The sequence below is a fragment of the Macrobrachium rosenbergii genome, chromosome 53 (assembly GCF_040412425.1).
Source record: "Macrobrachium rosenbergii isolate ZJJX-2024 chromosome 53, ASM4041242v1, whole genome shotgun sequence".
NCBI classification, from domain to species: Eukaryota; Metazoa; Arthropoda; class Malacostraca; order Decapoda; family Palaemonidae; genus Macrobrachium; species Macrobrachium rosenbergii.
In genome coordinates, this window is record NC_089793.1 from 1277824 (window position 1) to 1297823 (window position 20000).

A 20000-nucleotide genomic window follows, 5' to 3' on the forward strand; every position below is an offset into this window, starting at 1 on the left:
GAAAAAAATAGGAGTCTTTTGTCAATAGAGAAACAGGGTTCTTTTGAGGAAAAAGAGGAAGGTAATATGCCACTGCTTTCAGCCGCCTCTCACCTCTTCAAGAGACTTTGTATAGGTAGAGAGAGAGAGAGAGAGAGAGAGAGAGAGGCCTCAGGGTTGACGCGCCAAAAGGAGCGTATTTCCGGAGTTCAATGTCGTTTTTGTTTATTTTCATCGGTGATGTTTGGGTACCGCTATCGTCGGAGCGGTGCGGGTCATTAAATGTGCAATACCGAGGTATTATGTGACCCCGAGGCATTATATATGACTTGCCATCCCAGGCTTTGAGTTCGTGTTGGCTGGTACGAATCCAGAGGTCTACACAAGGCATCTCAGGCCTTCAGACGCTTAGCAACTCTTAGAATGCGTCCTTATTACAGTAATACATGCCTTAAGACAAATCGGCAACTTATCACAGACACATCACAGACAAGTTGAACACAAATCAACGAGTTCATGTTGGTCGATACGATTCCAGAGGTCTACACAAGGCATCTCAGGCACTCAAACACTTAGCAACTCTTAGAATGCGTCCAAACTACAGTAATACATGTCTTACGACAAGTCGGCAACTTATCACATACATATCCAAACAAGTTGAAAACAAAACGACCACTTTTGGCAAATGGTCTTCATCAGATAACTCAGACCTTCCAACACTTAGCCGCTCATTGGCTGCATCCATACCTACAGTAAAACATGTTATAAACACATGTTGGAAATTTGTCTCATACATATCACAAACAAGTTGAAAACAAGTCGCTATATGGAGAACGAACCTTTGGCAAATACAGGATTATCGTATGAAGCACAGGCTGGTTACAGTTACTAATAAGTCGTTGACTTGTATTCAACATGTTTGTGATGTGTGTGGGATGTGATGTTGACGGGTGTATAAATAAGTTGTTGACTTGTATGCAACCCTCTGTAATGTGTGGAATGAGGTGTCCTTGACTTGTATTCAACAAGTTTGTGATGTGTGTGGGATGAGGTGCCTACGAGTGTACCAAATAAGTCCTTGACTTGTATGCAACCTGTCAGTGATATGTTTGGAATGAAGTGTCGACGGGTAAACCAATAAGCCATTGACTTGTATTCAACTTGCTAGTGACAAGTGTGCAATAATTTGTCGACATGTTTAGGACATGTAGTAAAACCCTATATTGCAGGGGTCCATGCCGGCACAAGGCCAACATAATCTGAACCTACCAGTATAATGAACATTTTCAAAGGCAATACTGTAGTGATTGTAGTTTCACTTTACAATGATGATGGTGATAGCAATAATAATGCTGATTATGAGAACAATAATGATGATAATAATGGTGATGATGAAAATGGTGATGATGACGAGGAGGAGGAGGAGGAGGATAATTATGATGGTCATGATGATGATGATGACGATGATGGTGAAAATGATGAAGACGATAATGATGATGATGATGAAGATGATGATGAAAATGAAAATGGTGATGATGATGATGATGATGATAAAACCAAGGATGAAAATACCGAACAGGTGTGAATTTATGATTATTATTATTATTATTATTAATTATTATGTGATTATTTTATTATTATTATTATTATTATTATTATTATTATTATTATTATCATCATAAAATGTCAGGAAATTGCTTGGTAGCTTCCCCCAGAGCAAAACACTCATATAATAACATATAAATAGGACAAGGCCGATCGGGATTAGATAATATAAAATTAATGAAAACAAACAAGAAAATAAAGAGTAATATACACCATTTCATTATGTAAAACAGAACGTGCAAAAGATGTATCTAAGATCTTGCTCTGGCTTTTGTCAAATATTTACTTAATACATTAACAAAAGCTACCTTGTTCTGTAATTAATTCCTCGAACGTTCCACGAACTGGAAGAAAGCACTGACGTCAGTTCCACGAACAAATTTCGGTGCAAAATTATGATTAGAGTTTAGTAACTCTCTTCAGAACGGGCCAATTACAAACGCTTGAAGAAACTAAAATAGATCAAGGATTGCGTGCGTGGCTATTGCTCTTTGTTTAAGCACGAGGTCGTGCATTAAAAAAGTACGTGTAACTCGTTTACATCGATCACTGTACGTGCGTTTAAGTGCGGGTAAGCTACGTAGCAGGCATCTATTTTTGTCTGCTCTACATTCGAGAGTAAACAGTACAAGAATGTGTGGTATATGTAGCGTAAAGGAGAAGGCTATGGAAGCTTGTCTGAGATACTATGTCCATGTAATAAGAAGAGAGGAGGTGGAACCAATCAAGAGTGCTAAGAACATGCCAGTGATGGGGAGGAAGAGTGGAACCAATCAAGAGAGCTAAGAACATGCCAGTGATGGAGAGGAGGAGTGGAACCAATCAAGAGAGCTAAGAACATGCCAGTGATGGGGAGGAAGAGTGGAACCAATCAAGAGAGCTAAGAACATGCCAGTGATGGGGAGAAGTGGAACCAATCAAGAGAGCTAAGAACATGCCAGAGATGTGTTCAAACAGAGCAACTACCTTAATGAAAAACAGAATAGATTAGAATACAGAATTTAAGCCAAAGTCCAAGCGCTTGAGCCTATGAGGTCATTCAGCACTGGAAGGTAAATTGACAGTAAGAGGATTCGAAAGGTTAAACCGGAAAAAAAAGCATCGCAGCTGCACTATGGAACAATTGTTTAGAGGGGTGGAAAGTCAGATGGAAAAAAAGAGGATGAGTGGAGCTACAGTAAAAGGAATGAAAGATGTTGCAGCTAGGGGCCGAAGGGAAGCAGAAAAGACCCTGAAGTAACCCCGAACCGAAATAAGACTTAAGCAAAAAAGGCAGTCTCTTTCCACTCCAAACTCTCCCAGCGACACACGGAACCACCGGCGTTATTAAGACTTCACATTCGCTCTTCCCGAAATAACTTAACTCGGTCTGGGCGATGAATAACTAATGACAACCGTGGAATGCAATTACGTGTAATTACTCCTCCCATTATCCTGAGCCCGGCAGTTGAGAACACTTCCTCTGTTTGTTGTTGCTGTGATTAAAAGAATTGAAGGGGTAAGGGCGAGGTAATGGACTTCTGGAGGGACGGGGGCGGGGGGAGTCTCTCTCTCTCTCTCTCTCTCTCTCTCTCTCTCTCTCTCTCTCTCTCAAAGAATTTAAGAGGTGAGAGCGAGGTAATGGACATGTGGGAGGAGGAGAAATCTCTCTCTCTCTCTCTCTCTCTCTCAAAGAATTTGAGGGGTAGGGGCGAGGTAATGGACATGGGGGAGGAGAGGAAACGTCTCTCTCTCTCTCTCTCTCTCTCTCTCTCTCTCTCTCTCTCTCTCTCTCTCTCTCTCTCTCTCAAAGAATTTGAGGGGTAGGGGCGAGGTAATGGACATGGGGAGGAGGGGAAATCTCTCTCTCTCTCTCTCTCTCTCTCTCTCTCTCTCTCTCTCTCTCTCTTTTCATGGAACCCAGATATAACTTTGTATCCTTTATTCGAAAACCTGTTCCGTAACAATTAAGAGAGAAGGTTCGCGGTAGTCCAAAAGGCGAGCTATAAGTTATCAAGGTCAGAAAGGGAATGAGGGGCCTCGTGTGGACCTCTCGATTCTGTTCGCCTAACAGAGACTAACGTAGCTAAGAATAAACAGAAATATCAAAATCTAATGGTAATACAAAGGGATGGTGACATGCTGTATAACGAGCATACTTAAACGAAGTCTGGAATACAGAGCCAATGGAAAAAAATCAGGTTTATCTCAATGAAAAGTAACAGGCCTACACCTCAAACAATAAACAATTACACTTCACAACTTTGGAATGGAATGCAGAGCTTAGGCCAAAGGCCAAGCACCGGGACCGTTGAGGTCATTCAGCGCTGAAAAGGAAACTGAGATTAGGGAGGTTTGAAAGGTGTAACGGGAGGAAAACCTCAATTCAGTTGCATGAAATAATCATTAGGAGAGGGTGGATATGAATGGAGGTACAGTAAAAGAAATGAAAGGGGTTGCAGCTAGGGGTCGAAGGGACGCTGCAATGAACCTTCAGTGATACTTGTGCATCGGTGGAGTGCACTGTTGGCGCTACCCGCTGCAGGGATTTCACAGCTTTACGGCCAGAAAAGCGGCACTGAACGTTTGCTGCAACTGAGAGCAGCGTGCAGCTTTAGTTAAATGCTCGCCAGTCAACCTGAAAATCTCCATGCAAAACAAACAACATGTTTGTAACATATCCTTTGAAATAAAAAAATTAAACAAAAACAAAAACACAGGTCTTTTCGGAGTTTGGCATAAATGGAATAAATACTTAAAGCACAGATAAAGGGTTCGATTTTCATAAACTTTAAAAAAACAGGAGACAAAAAAACTCTTTTGGCAAACTTAGAAAGCAACGTCTGGCTGCAAGAATTTGTCAAACAAATGAAAAATGAAATGAAAAATAAAGGTTTGTCAAACAAATGAAAACTAAACGTTTGCCAGTCAAATGAAAAAATAAAATTTTCTCAATCAAAGGTAGAATCAACGTTTGTCAATCAAATTAAAAATATACGTTTCTCGATCAAATGAAAAATATACGTTTCTCAGTCAAATGAAAAATAAAAGTTTGAGAATCAAATGAAAAGTAAACGTTTGCCAATCAAATGAAAAATAAACGTTTGCCAATCAATTGAAAAATAAACGTTTGTCAATCAAAGGTAAAAAAAAGTTTGTCAATCACTTGAAAAATAAACGTTTGCCAGTCAAATTAAAAAATAAAATTTTGTCAATAAAATGAAAAATATACGTTTCTCGGTCAAATGAAAAATAAACGGTTGCCAATCAAATGAAAAATAAATTATCAAACAAATGAAACATGAACGTTTGCCAATCAAATGAAAAATAAACGTTTGCCAAACAGATGAAAAAAAAATTTTGTCAATCAAATGAAAATAAAATTTTGTCAATCAAATGAAAAATAACATTTTGTAAAACAAATGAAAAATAAACGTTTGCTAATCAAATGTAAAATAAATGCATCCTGTTTGGGATGGACTTCAAAATTCTTTTTATCTAGTTGGTAAATGACGTCAAACACACATTCACACATACACACATATATATACATATATATATCCCACAAACATTGATCCCCAGGTGAAGACGTTTAGACGATATATAAGCCTACTGTTAGAAAACTTTTTCAACCTAGCAATCCGTGACAGAGAGAGAGAGAGAGAGAGAGAGAGAGAGAGAGAGAGAGAGAGAGAGAGAGAGAGAGAGAGAGAGAGTACTGTTTTCATTTCTTCATAAAAAAAAAAAACAATCTTTCATTTGCTTTTTCGCAGGAGAGCCTTTGTCCCCTCCAGTGCTGGTTGGAGCAAGAGAGATCTACGAGCCGACGGAAGTCATCTCGATCCGCTGCCAGCCCAGAAGACCGTTCCACCCAGACCACAGACCGACGCTCCAGTGGTTCTTGGAAGGCAATCAGGTAGAGACAGAAATGTTTTTATATATATATATATATATATATATATATATATATATATATATATATATATATATATATATATATATATACTGTATATATATTATATATATATATATATATATATATATATATATATATATATATATATATATATATATATATATATATATATGTTCTTTCTTTGCTCACGAAAGCTCTTTGTTTTAATTTTGTGTTTTCTGCGCAACGAGAATGTTATTATATATATATATATATATATATATATATATATATATATATATATATATATATATATATATATATATATATGTATAATTATAGATAATGCTGAATTGTTTTCTTGTTGCTTTCAAAAGAGGTAGGAACGGTGAATGGTGGCCGAAATCAATGCACGTTGCAGCATCAAAATATATAAACGGTACAAAAACGGGATGATAATAATAATAATAATAATAATAATAATTATTATTATTATTATTATTATATTATTATTATTATTATTATTATTATTTTTATTATTATTATTATTATTATTATTATTATTCAGAACATGAACCCTATTCATATTGAACAAGCCCACCACAGGGGCCAGCTGACTTGAAATTCAAGCTTCCAAAGAATATGGTGCTCATTTGAAATAAGTTGCAGAAGATAATAGGAAATACAGAAAGAAGAGATCAATTATTAGAAAAAAAGATAAACTGATAAATAAAAGGGTCAAAACATAAAGAGATGATTAAAGTACAACGTGAATTGTTTTAGGGTCAAACTGAAGTTCTATGCGTACAACATTCTCCAAACTTGGAGAGACCTGATGATTATCACGGAATGCGAACTTTGTATGAGAGTAAAATGAACAGAATTCTCCAATAGTCCTTTATGAAAAGAAAGCAATGTTTAAGACTTGAACCTGAAACCTATCAGTAAAAATGATCAAACGTTAATTAGCTAATTACCAGACCGACCAAACGGTTTAATGACGCACAGACGTAGAACAAAAAAAAAAAAAATCTACTGATCTCTTACAAACAGAAGAAAGAAAATCAAGAACTGAAAAGTCAAAAGTGTGGAAAAAAAAAAATTCTACTGATCTTTTAAAAAAAAAATAGAAGAAAGAAAATCGAAAGGTCAGGAGTGTGGTGGGTAGGGGGAGGGAAAGGGGAGAGGAGGAGGGAGGAGAGGAGGGAGGAGGAGGAGGAGGAGGAGGAGGAGGAGGAGGAGGAGGAGGGGAGGGGACGAGGCCAACCCCTCCGAGAAATCAGAATTTTCGGGTATCAAAGACCTTTCATAAGATTTCAAAAGGGGTCCCCCCGTGAAAAGAATTAAAAGGAGTAATTCACGAAAATGTGCGGCGGGAAGGAACACGCCTTCCTAATGTGGACTGCAACTGCTCATAAAGGATGGAAAACCGAACGCAAAATTCTAAAAGGAAATATTGCAGTAAAAACACGAAGGTTTTGACCTAAATGCGGAGGAGGAGGAGGGAGGAGGAGGAGGGAGGAGGAGGAGGAGGAGGAGGAGGAGGAGGAGGTAAATCTGCTTAATCTTTTGAGATTTTCGTCAAGCTTTCCCAAGACTGGCGAAGGCTTTTTAAACTCTGTATTTGTTCATGAATTCCTCTGACAAATAAAGAATAATGTACTTAATGTTGTTATCTGACAAGAACAAAAATCAACTGGAGAATATTCAAATTCAACTGGAGAATATTCAAATTCAACTGGAGAATATTCAAATTCAACTGGAGAATGTTCAAATTCAACTGGAGAATATTCAAATTAAAGTCAAAGAATAGAACAGAATATAGAATTTAGGCCAAAGGCCAAGCTCTGGGACCTATGAGGTCATTCAGCGCTGGAACGGAAATTGACAGTAGAATGGTTTGAAAGGTGTATCAGGAGGAAAGCCTCGCAGTTGCACAGTGAAATAATTGATAAGAGAGGGTGGAAAGTAAGATGGAAGAAAGAGACTATGAAAGGAGGTACAGTAAAAGGAACGAAAGGGGTTGCAACTATGGGCCGAAGGCAGGCCGTTAAGAACCTTCTTAAGTAATGCCTACAGTGCACCGCATGAGGTGCACTGAAGGCATTACCACCCTACGGAGTATATAATTAAAATGAACACAATAATAAACTATAAAATAATTCGATAGTTCTGGGAGGCAGGAGACGAGAGAGACCTAATAAATAAGAAAGGGTTCTCGTTCTTTACCAACAACACGAAAGCTTGTGAAAATAGACGTAGGTCAATAAGGAGTGTTTACAAGGGAAGCTGGCTTCGACGGGGTGCTGATGAACCTTTTGAGAAAGTGTCTGAAATGGTTGATCTGTGGAAATCATTTATACAGGATATTAGCTTCTGACTCTGGTGTTACATGGAAGCCGGAAGCTTTTGCATTGACATTTTTATTTTTTATGCAAAAGACTTAATAAAAGTTGCGCTGTCAGGCGCCTCACACAGTGTGCCAATCTGGTGTGTATTTCTAATTATTATGACTCAGAAAACTTAGGTAACTAATTTTTTTCTTGTGTGTAAAAGACCCAAAATTTTTGCTTGCAAGGTGCCTACACAACGTTCCAGTCTTGCACGTATTTCCTGGATGTTATAGTAATCAGCTAATTCAAGGTAAAACCATACACTTACGCCCGCTAAATGATCAATGAACTGATAGACAGCATTTCAGGCAATCGTCTTTTCATGTCCTGTACACTTACAAACTAATATCATAATAATCAGGTAATTTAGAATAAAACCATATACTCAAGTTCGTTAACTTGTCAATGATTTGATAAGCAGCATTTCAGGCAATCATGTTTTGACGAACTGAACACTTCCAAAAAACATTTCAGCTTTTTCACGCAAAGTTTTAACGACACGTCAAGCTACCTAACTGAGTGAGCAATCTATAAGCCCACAAGCACTACGTGCCATAATAATCCCGTGGAAACACTTGAATAAAACTGAAAAAAAAAGAAAAAGGAATAACTCTGTGCCCATCGAGGCCATAAAGACCTGCGGTAATGCGATTACACTTCATCCCAGCCAGGCGAAAAAAAAATTGTTCACATCAGAATATAATTCCAGCATAAAAAGGGACCCTTTTTCCTGACGGGGGAAGAAGGGCGGGGAGTGGGGAGGGGAGGACTGCAAAATGGCATCCACACACGTTCATCCTGTAAGCTGGGAATGAAAGGACGAAGATGGATAAGTAAGAGATGCATAATGTCGACTTCACTAACGAAAAACTTATAGATACCTCTTCAAGTTTACTAAAGAACGAACTTTATAAATTGCAGACAGATACCTCTTCAAGTTGGATCAAAAAAACGCTTACAAATATCTCAATAATTTACAGATGCCCCTTCAAGTTTACTAAAGAAAAAACTTGCAAATTCCTCAATTACAGACGCTTTACTGACTGACAGACAGATACCTCTCCAGGTCTGTCAGCGCAGAAAGGGAAATTGACAATAAAACGTTTGAAAGGTGTAACAGCAGGAAAACCTCGCAGCTTCACTATGAATCCACCGTTAGGAGAGGGTGGAAAGTCAAGACGGAAGAAAGTGAATATGAAAGGAGGTACAGTCAAAGGAATGAAAGGGGCTGCAGCTAGGGGCCTAAGGGACGCCGCAGAGAACCTCGAGTAACGCCTACAGTGTAAGACTTGAGGCTGCACTGACAGCGCTTACTTACCCACTACAACTGACCCACAAAATGAATACTGAAAAATGTTTTCCAAACAATCAACGCTCGCCAAGTGATAAGCTTTCGAAAAAGCGCAAAGCCGCTTTATTTCCACCCTACCGGAGACTTGCAAAGACCTGCAAAGCTTTAAAACCAGAGGGGAAATCAAAATCCGATAATGACACAACCCTTCTAATTCTCTACGAAGGAAATTGGGGAGAAATGTTTGCTTTTTTTAATCTGCTCGAGAGAGCTTTAGAACACTCCCGGTAATTGAAGAGTAGTCTGGGTCGCCTCTGTTCCCTGTCTTGTTATTCAGTGATTATCAAATTGTCAATTAAGTCTTAGTAAGTGATCTCAATTTCCATAAACCTGCGTCGAAAATTTGAGTTGATTGAAGACAACCTGTTGCTTTCTGTAACTCTTGAAAAAGTGTAAATACAAGTTTCCTTGAAAGTCTTTTCAGTTTTCTGTAAAAGAAAACTATTGTGTCGTGGCTTTGTCTGTCCGCCCTCAGATCTTAAAACTACTGAAGCTCAGGGCTGCTCATTCGTCTGTGCAGCCCTCTAGCCTCAGTCAGTTTTTATTTTTTTAAAAACTACTACATAATCGTGCTTCTGACAACGATATTTGACAAGAGAAGCAATATTTGATAGGGTCACTGCATTTACAGTCTGTCGAATCTCTAACTGCACTACAGTCTGTCGAATTCCTAACTGCACTACAGTCTGTCGAATTTCTAACTGCACTACAGTCTGTCGAGTCCCTAACTGCACTACAGTCTGTCGAGTTCAACTGCACTACAGTCTGTCAGATCCCTGGTTACAGTTAGCCATAAGTCTGTCGAATCCTAACTGCACTACAGTCTGTCGAATTCCTAACTGCACTACAGTCTGTCGAATCTCTACCTGCACTACAGTCTGTCGAATCCCCTGACTTTTTGTCTGGTCGAATAACCGCAATACAGTCTGTTTCAACCGCAATACAGTCTGTCGAATCCCTAACTGCACTACAGTCTGTCGAGTCCTTAACTGCACTACAGTCTGTCGAATCCCTGACTGCACTACAGTCTGTCGAATCCCTAACTGCACTACAGTCTGTCGAATTCCTAACTGCACTACAGTCTGTCGAATCCCTAACTGCACTACAGTCTGTCGAATCCCTAACTGCACTACAGTCTGTCGAATCCCTAACTGCACTACAGTCTGTCGATTCCTAACTGCACCACAGTCTGTCGAGTCCTAACTGCACTACGGTCTGTCAAATCTGTCGAATGACTGCCTACAGTCTGTCGAATCCCTAACTGCACCTAGTCTGTGAATCCTAACTCACTGCTGTAGTTCGTCGAATTCTACCCCTACAGTCTGTCGAATCCCCAACTGCACTATAATCTGTCGAATTCCTAACTGTACAAACCCATAAATGCACTAGAATTTGTCGATTCCCTAACTGCATTCCAGTCTGTCAAATCGCCCCCACACAAAACTAAACCTGATCTGAGGTCAAGAGGGAACTGGGAAAGGCTTTCTAAAATGTAGCCAAATTCCGTCCATTTTCAAAAACCTTTCTCCATCACAAACCAGCAGCACCAGAGTTCTTTGTTATTGGCTGGATTCGTCGACTGATACCAAACACTCTGCTAATTGGCCGGGCTCGTCACCTCTCCCTGGATCATTCACAAAACTTCAGCTATTTCATTAACTCTCTCTCTCTCTCTCTCTCTCTCTCTCTCTCTCTCTCTCTCTCTCTCTCTCTCTATCTATCTTTTGTGCTGAATTGGAGTGTGGAGGATTAAGATTGCTGTTGTCTGTATAAATCTGAGAAATTAAATCAATCTCAACAATTACTAACACAGGTCGTCTCTCTCTCTCTCTCTCTCTCTCTCTCTCTCTCTCTCTCTCTCTCTCTCTCTCTCTCTCTCTCTCTCTCTCTCTCTCTCTCTGTTTTGTGTTGAACTGGAGTGTGGAGGATTAAGACTGTATTGTCTGTATAAATCTGAAATTAAATCAATCTCAACTATTACTAACACAGGTGGTCTCTCTCTCTCTCTCTCTCTCTCTCTCTCTCTCTCTCTCTCTCTCTCTCTCTCTCTGTACCATTTACGCTGAATAGGCGTTTAGAGGACTGAACTTCGTGTGTTAAGAATCGAGAGATCACTGACATTAAATAAATACGGTAATCAAGAAGACAGAAAAAATAAATAAAATGCAACACTTCAAGGCAATCTGACGAACAACTATAAAAAAAAAAATAGTAAAGATAAACCTTAAAAAGGGAAGAATAAAAGAGAACTGATAAAATATTCTTTCGCCACAAAAATAAGGACGAAAGACAGAACCAGTAAACAACAATATAATGAAATAAAACATGATAAAAATACCGAAAAAGAAAAGCAGCGAATGTAAGCGAGAAAGAAGAAGAAAGAAGAAGAAGAAGAAGAAGAAGAAGGTTACCTTGCAACAGAAACCAACACAGACGCAAAACTCATCACCCAGATGAAATGGCTTGCATAACATCCGCGGCCGTGAATAATGGCTGAGGGCGTATCATTCTCGCGAGGAGAGGACCATCTGTCATCCCGTAGTGGGGGCGTTAGATGGATGTGTGTGAGAATGAGAGAGAGATAGAGAGAGAAAGAGAGAGTGTGTATGTGTGTGTGTGTGTCTGAGAGAGAGAGAGAGAGAGAGAGAGAGAGAGAAGCAAGCAGAGTGCATATGTGTGTGTATGTGTGTGTGTGTGAGAGAGAGAGAGAGAGAGAGAGAGAGAGAGAGAGAGAGAGAGAGAGAGAGAGAGAGAGAGAGAGAAAGTTTGTTTGCGTGTGTGTGTGTGTGTGTGTGTGTGAGAGAGAGAGAGAGAGAGAGAGAGAGAGAGAGAGAGAGAGAGAGAGAGAGAGAGAGAGAGAGTTTCCGTGCCCGTGTGTGTGCAATAGACAGAGAGAGAGAGAGAGAGAGAGAGAGAGACAGAGAGAGAGAGAGAGAGAGAGAGAGAGAGAGAGAGAGAGAGTGACCCTAGACATTTTTCATGCCTGTGCTCTACCCACTTCCCCTACCAGACACCCATTACCCACCCCCCCACCACCCACGAACACACCTGAACTCAGGTATGTTCCTTAAAGCAGGTCGTATCATGAGCTGGTCTGAATGAATAACGTCATGCATTATACACTCGGGCAAGACCGGTGGGAAAAGCCTGCACGAAGGTGTCTCTTCAAGATTTTTTTCGCTTTTTACTTCGTCTGAGCAAATTCATTTTTATTTTCGGTTCATATTTTGAAAATGGTTAATCCCTTGAGTGTTCAAAGGTATTTTGACCTTTGAATATTTTATTATAAGAAAATAATGGAATAAAAATTGGTCGTCTTTGAAAAATTAAAAATCATTCAAGTCATTATTTGCATTATAGAAAACTTCATTTACTGCATTATAAAAATCCCCATTATATGCAATATAAAAAAAACTCATTTGCTGCATTATAACAGAAAATAATAGAATCAAAATTGATCGTCTATTACAAAATGAAAAATGATTCAAGTCATTAATTGCATTAAAACTCATTCATTGCATTATAAAAACCTCATTATGTGCATTAAAAAAAAACTCATTTGTTGCATTATAAAAAGATAGAAAATGACGGAGGTGATTAAATAAGACAGTGAAATAATCAATATCTACCTTATGAACTTTAAAGACACTTTGCTATACAACGCAAATAAAAATTGAGGGAACTAAAAATTAAAATATAAGAAATTTCCCAAAAAAAAAAAAAATCAGCATTACTAAATCCAAAATTCCCACATCATTCAAACAAGGGAAAGCATTCCCATTCCAGTCCTCCCATTCCTCAATTCCCATTTTCCGAAAGTCCTCCCCAATCCTCCATTCCCATTTTCCAGTCCTTCCCCTCCCCTACTGCTCTTTCCATCGTCAGTTCCTCCCTTCTCTGACCCTTCCCAGTCCTCCCAATTCCTCTGTTCCCATTTTCCGAAAGTCCTCCCCTCCTCCATTCCTATTTTCCGAAAGTCCTCTTCCCTCCTCTATTCCCATTCCAGCCCTCCCACTGCTCTATTCCCATTCGTCCATTCCTTTTCAGCTCTCCTGACCCTTGAACTATTCCCATTTTCTGAAACTCCTCCCCCACCTGGATTCCCATTTTCCAGTCCTCCCCCTCCTCGATTCCCATTCCAGTCCTCCCACTGCTCTATTCCCATTCGTCTATTCCTTTCCACCTCTCCTGCCCCTTGAAAACCCAACAATTAGACAGCAAGGAAAAGCTACACCTTCTCTAGACGGCTGGAGGGCCTAAGTCCACAGGAGGGGGAGGGAGAAGGGGAGAAGGGGAGAGGGGGACGAGGGGACGGGGAGGGGAGGAGGAGGAGCGTCAATGAATGAACGAGAAGGTGATTCCAGCTCCGAATGGAAATGATCCAGTGGGAGCTTTTGGCTGAGGCCACCGACGCCGATTAATGGCCAAGATCTCAATGATGGAGTCACTGAGTCCTGGAAGCTGAAGGAAGGACCGAGGATTTTTTTTTAAATAATAATATGGAGAAAAATGTTAAAGTTATGGTGTCGTGCCTGATAGCGCTGGTGCATGGTGTCAGGGACGCTCGTAGAAAAAGTTCCTTATCTTTCTCTCTCTCTCTTCTCAATCTCTCTCTTGGTGCATGGTGTTGGGGACATCGTATAGTTCCCTATCTACTCTCTCTCTCTCTCTCTCTCTCTCTCTCTCTCTCTCTCTCTCTCTCTGGTGTCTCAGGGACAGGAATGGTGTTGGAACTCTCTCTAAGTTCTTCTCTCTCTCTCTCTCTCTCTCTCTCTTTCTCTCTCCCAGTGGTCTCGGTATAATGCTGCTTATGAGCCACTGCCCTTGAGGAAACACAACCAGGGCCAGTGGTGGCCTACCTATATCGTTGCCAGAAACACGATTATGGCTAACTTGCGTTAAATAAAGTAAAAACGACTGAGCTGAGGACTGCAATTTGCTATGTTTGATGACTGAAGGGTGGATGATCAACATACCAATTTGCAACCCTCTAATCAGTAGTTTAAGATCTGAACTGGACCCAGAAAAAGATGCTGGAGAAAAAAGTGCGGACGGACAGAAAAGCCGGCACAATAGCTTTCTTTTCAGAAAAATAAACAAAAAAGTATATGTGCAACTTGTGCCCTGAACCCACAAACAAATGCGTAGGAGACCTTCGGTATTAAACCTAACGTTCAAGGTTTATTTACAAGGTATCTGTGCAAACAGTGCGGATGTAATCCGTAAGCTTTATTGAGCCCGCAACCGGAGAGAAAAACAAGCATTTCTACCTATTGTTAAATCTTATGTAGATTCTTTCTAGTATATTGCCTATCTAGCTATATTCCTTTTAATGTGTTGCCTATCGTGGTATATGTTTAATGCATTGCCTATCGAAGTGTATTCTTTTTAATATATTGCCTATCAAGGTATATTCTTTTCATTATATTGCCTATCAAGGTATATTCTTTAAAATGTATTGCCTATCGAGGTATATTCTTTTTAACATATTGCCTATCAAGGTATATTCATTTTATTATATTGCCTATCGAAGTACTGTATATTCTTTTCATTATATTGCCTATCAAGGTATATTCTTTTTAATAATATATTGCCTATCGAGGTATATTCTTTTTAACATATTGCCTATCAAGGTATATTCTTTTTAATATATTGCCTATCAAGGTATATTCTTTTTAATATATTGCCTATCAAGGTATATTCTTTTTAATATATTGCCTATCAAGGTATATTTTTTAATATATTACCTATCAAGGTATATTTTTAATATATTGCCCATCGAAGTATATTCTTTTTAATATATTGCCTAGCGAGGTATATTTTTAATATATTACCTATCTAAGTATATTCTTTTTAGTACATTGCCTATCTAGGTATATTCTTTTTAACATATTGCCTATCGAGGTATATTCTTTTTAATATATTGCCCATCGAAGTATATTCATTTTAATACACTGACTATCAAGGTATAGTCTTTCGAATGTATTTTTCAGTGAAAATAAATAAACTTACAAACAAAAAATAGAGGTAAACATAACGTAATCAAACTTTTGTGGGTTGTATCAGATATAGGCAAACACAAAAAATGGACTCAAATACAAAATTATATTGATGTAAGTAGGCATGAGATATCAAGACTGCAAGAAGTAGAATCGATACTTTTAAAAATGGGAAAATTATTTGAACAAAAGCTATCATTCCAGTGAATCAATATTAGATGGATTACGGACAGTATTCAAAGGAAGCAAAAGAGAGAGAGAGAGAGAGAGAGAGAGAGAGAGGAGCAGATTGATAAAGGAGGAGACAGACAGACATATTGATAAAGGCAACGACACAGACACATTACAGAAGAGAGAGAGAGAGAGAGAGAGAGAGAGAAGTTCAGACCCAAAAGTGGACATTCAAAGCTAAGCTTTCAAGAGCACATAGCAAACATCAAAGCGTAAAACATCAGAGATGGAAAAAAAAAATAAATAAACACACTGACTGAAAAGTAAATTCTACGGCTGTGAGGCAGCGAAGCTGAAGCGTAGCTATTCGCCAAATGGAAGCTTCAGCTGAAGTACTGAAAGGCAGACTGAAATATATAAAAAAAAAATTTAAAAAAAAGGAATTTATTGAAAAGCAAGAAGGAGCGAAAATCAATAAATCAGAGGATTTTTTTTACAAATGATCTCTGCTGTGCTTTTTAATTTCTGTGGCACAGAATAAGAGGAAGAGAAGAAGAAGAAGGAGGAGGAACGAGAGAGAGAGAGAGAGAGAGAGAGAGAGAGAGAGAGAGAGAGAGAGAGAGAGAGAGAGAGGCCCATAAAAATTTTTATTTCTGTGGCACAGAAGAAGTAGAAGAAGATGAAGAAGAAGATGAAGAACAAAAGGAGGAGGAGGGAGGAGGAGGAACGACAGAAATAGGACGAGAGAGAGAGAGAGAGAGAGAGAGACAGAGAGAAGAGAGAGACAGAGAAAAAGGACTGCTTACAATAATCTTGAAAAATTCAAAAAATGACACAGCGCCCCTTTGCTAGAATGAAGAAGAAGAAAGAAGAAGAAGAAAGAAGAAGAAGAAGAAGAAAGAAGAAAAGAAGAAAGAAGAAAGAAGAGGAAAAGGAGGAGGAGGAGGGAAGGAGGAAGATAAATATTGAGGAGAGAGAGAGAGAGAGAGAGAGAGAGAGAGAGAGAGAGAGAGAGAGAGAGAGACCCCTAAAAATCATGAAAAATTCAAAAAGAACACCGCGTCCCCTTTACTAGGGGATGTGTTGAAGAATAGCACTTTATGGGGCGAGTATGCTTTGTCAGAAAAAGAGGTAAAGAATTCTTGCGTCGTGTTACATTAAAATTAATAACATGCATTAAATATACTAAACAAATTATTCTTACAACATTAATATAACAATAGATGCCTCCTTAAAAATGCAGAACCGTACTTCACCATTCCCTTAATACTAGAAAATACGAAAACTAAATTTCATTATTATTATTATTATTATTATTATTATTATTATTATTATTATTATTATTATTACTCAGAAGATCAGAAGATATACCCCACAGGAATCAATGACTTGAAATTCAAGCTTCTTAAAAATCTGGTGTTCATTTGGAAGAAGTTGCAGAAGGTAATAGTAAATAAAGAAAGAGATATCAGTTAAATCAATGAATTAATGGATATATAAATAAAAATCTAAATAAATTATTAAAATACAAGGTGAACTGCATCCTCGCTTAAACCTTTGAGGTTCTAATAGCATGTGTCATGGTCTGTTTGTATGTCCGTACTTTCAATAACCGGAAATCTTTTAATATTTGGATTAATTCTTTTTTCCATTACGAAGAATTATTATTGTTACGATCCTGAAGTGCAGTATTTGGCAAATCTTTTATTATTTGGATTAATTCCTTTTTGCATTGCGAAAAATTATTATTGTTACGATCCTGAAGTGCATTATTTGGCAAATCTTTTATTATTTGGATTAATTCTTTTGCATTGCAGAGAATGATTGTTGTTACGATCCTGAAGTGCAATATTTGGCAAATCTTTTATTATTTGGATTATTTCTTTTTGCATTGCGAAGAATGATTGTTGTTACGATCCTGAAGTGCAATATTTGGCAAATCTTTTATTATTTGGATTAATTCCTTTTTGCATTGCGAAGAATTATAAGTTGTTACGATCCTGAAGTGCAATATTTGGCAAATCTTTTATTATTTGGATTAATTCTTTTTGCATTGCGAAGAATGATTGTTGTTACGATCCTGAAGTGTAATATTTGGCAAATCTTTTATTATTTGGATTAATTCTTTTTTTGGACTGCAAAAGAATTATTGTTGCTACAGTCCTGAAGTGTAATATTTGGCAAATCTTTTATTATTTGGATTAATTCCTTTTTACATTGCAAAGAATTATAAGTTGTTACGATTCTGAAGTGCAACATTTGGCAAATCTTTTATTATTTGGATTAATTCCTTTTTGCATTGCGAAGAATTATTATTGTTACGATCCTGAAGTGCAATATTTGGCAAATCTTTTATTATTTGGATTAATTCTTTTTGCATTGCGAAGAATGATTGTTGTTACGATCCTGAAGTGTAATATTTGGCAAATCTTTTATTATTTGGATTAATTCTTTTTTTGCACTGCAAAAGAATTATTGTTGCTACAGTCCTGAAGTGTAATATTTGGCAAATCTTTTCTTATTTGGATAATTCTTTTTTTGCATTGCGAAGAATTATAAGTTGTTACGATCCTGAAGTGCAATATTTGGCAAATCTTTTATTATTTGGATTAATTCCTTTTTGCATTGCGAAGAATTATTGTTGTTACAATCCTGAAGCGCAATATTTGATTCGGGCCGAAGAAACGTCGCAGGAATCGCTTCAGAAGAAAAATGGCCCGGAAATGTGTACCATTCCGAGACACAATTATTATTTTTGCACCCGCGTTTTCCTCTCTCTCCGATTCTGTGCGGGCAGCAGTAGTAGTAAATTGTGTGTTGGGGGGCCATAAATTAAATCCCGCGAGTCCATTTTTCACGGCAAGATGCGTAAAAAGTGAATAATATCACGCGCCAGTTATCAAGTACTAGATTTACAACGGACTGTATAACGCGGACCGCTTTTGTGTACGAGGTGATGTGGGTTCGAATAGTCGGTGGTGGGGCGGTGTGCTTGCACTGGCATTTTAAAGAATGGTGGTGCCCAGTGCCCTGACCTGTCACATCCGAATGGGTATCAGAGAAGGCTAGGAGTTTAGGGGAAAGGGTGCAAGGCTTGCAACCTCATCCTTAAATAGGTGCCTGGGAAGAATGCGATCGACGGAAGATGGTTGGGGTTGGTAACAGAAAGTGGCAATGAATTGGGATATTATACATATATATATATATATATATATATATATATATATATATATATATATATATATATATATATATATATATATATATAACTGAACCACGAAAATATGGAACGTGATGAATATATAAATAAGGGAATGACTTTTGTTTATATATATATATATATATATATATATATATATATATATATATATATATATATATAGAGAGAGAGAGAGAGAGAGAGAGAGAGAGAGAGAGAGAGAGAGAGAGAGAGAGAGAGAGAGAGAGTTCATAACATGACGAGAAACCAATCAAAAAAACAACAACAGCAATCAAAAGTTTGGCACCAACCTAACAAGCAGTCAGTTATCAAGAATCATCGCCTCACCAATACACCTTCTCGCCATCTCACGGAGCCCCGAACGTCACAAAAGTTCCGGGTCTAATTTCAGTGACTTTCCCGAAACGAACTGATCTCAATGAAGGCGACTTCATATAGCAAGTGACGAGGACCCTTTTGAAAAAAAACAGGTTTAATTAGAACTAATAATAAACTTGAAAGGCACAGGATACGAAGACTTTCTCATTTTAATTCTCGCCTCAATTACGATCGTCGGTTTCAAAAGTCTTCCTCTGGGCTGTTTTCGAGTTTTCTTGTATCAGGGTTGATTGCTAATCTAGGAATTCTTGGAATGGTATAGATGTCACTTAATTACCAGTGAGTTTTTGCCGGGAATGATTGGAAGCAATGTAAGCTCCACTCATTGGAATACAGACAGAGATAAAAATTGGGACACAAAAACAGCTGTTTCTTGCCTCTGCAAAACAACGCCAGAGTCTTGCAATATTTCCAGAGTAAATTGTCCCCCTTGTTGGGGGGGGGTTAGTGCTGTCAGCGCACCTCATGCGGTGCACTGTAGGCATTACTTACGGTTATTTGCAGCGTGCCTTCGGCCTCTAGCTACAACCTTTTTCGTTCCTTTTACTGTACCTCCTTTCATAACCCCTTCCTTCCATCTTACTTTCCTTTACCCTCTCCTAACACTTGATTCATAGTGCAACTGCTTTGAGGTTCTCCTCCTGTTACACAGTTGCACTTTCAAACTTTGACTGTCAATTTACGTTTCAGCGCTGAATGACCTCACAGGTCCCAGTGCTTGGCCTTTGGCCTAAATTCTATATTCAATTCAGTTCAGTTCAGAGTAAATTGTCTTTCGTCGTGTTGGTCACAAGTGGTAAAAATACTAAATCGATGTCCTCTAAACCAACGAAAAATTCACACTACTATAACAGCCGGACTTCAAAAGACAGGGTGGGAAGAATAACAATTCATTTGCATACTAATATTATTATTATTATTATTATTATTATTATTATTATTATTATTCAGAAAATTAACCTTATTCTTATGGAACAAGCCCACCAAAGGGACCACTGACTTGAAATTCAAGCTTCCGAAGAATATGGCG

At 38.2% G+C, this 20000-nt stretch overlaps 1 protein-coding gene across 1 annotated transcript in view; it reads left to right on the forward strand.

Moving 5' to 3' along the window:
- Positions 1-20000, forward strand: part of LOC136834193 (uncharacterized) — a 514934-nt gene that overhangs the window by 347748 nt on the left and 147186 nt on the right. The window contains exon 4 of the mRNA XM_067096466.1: positions 5337-5479. Coding sequence (XP_066952567.1) covers positions 5337-5479 — 143 coding nt within the window. The remainder of the gene's footprint in view (positions 1-5336; positions 5480-20000) is intronic.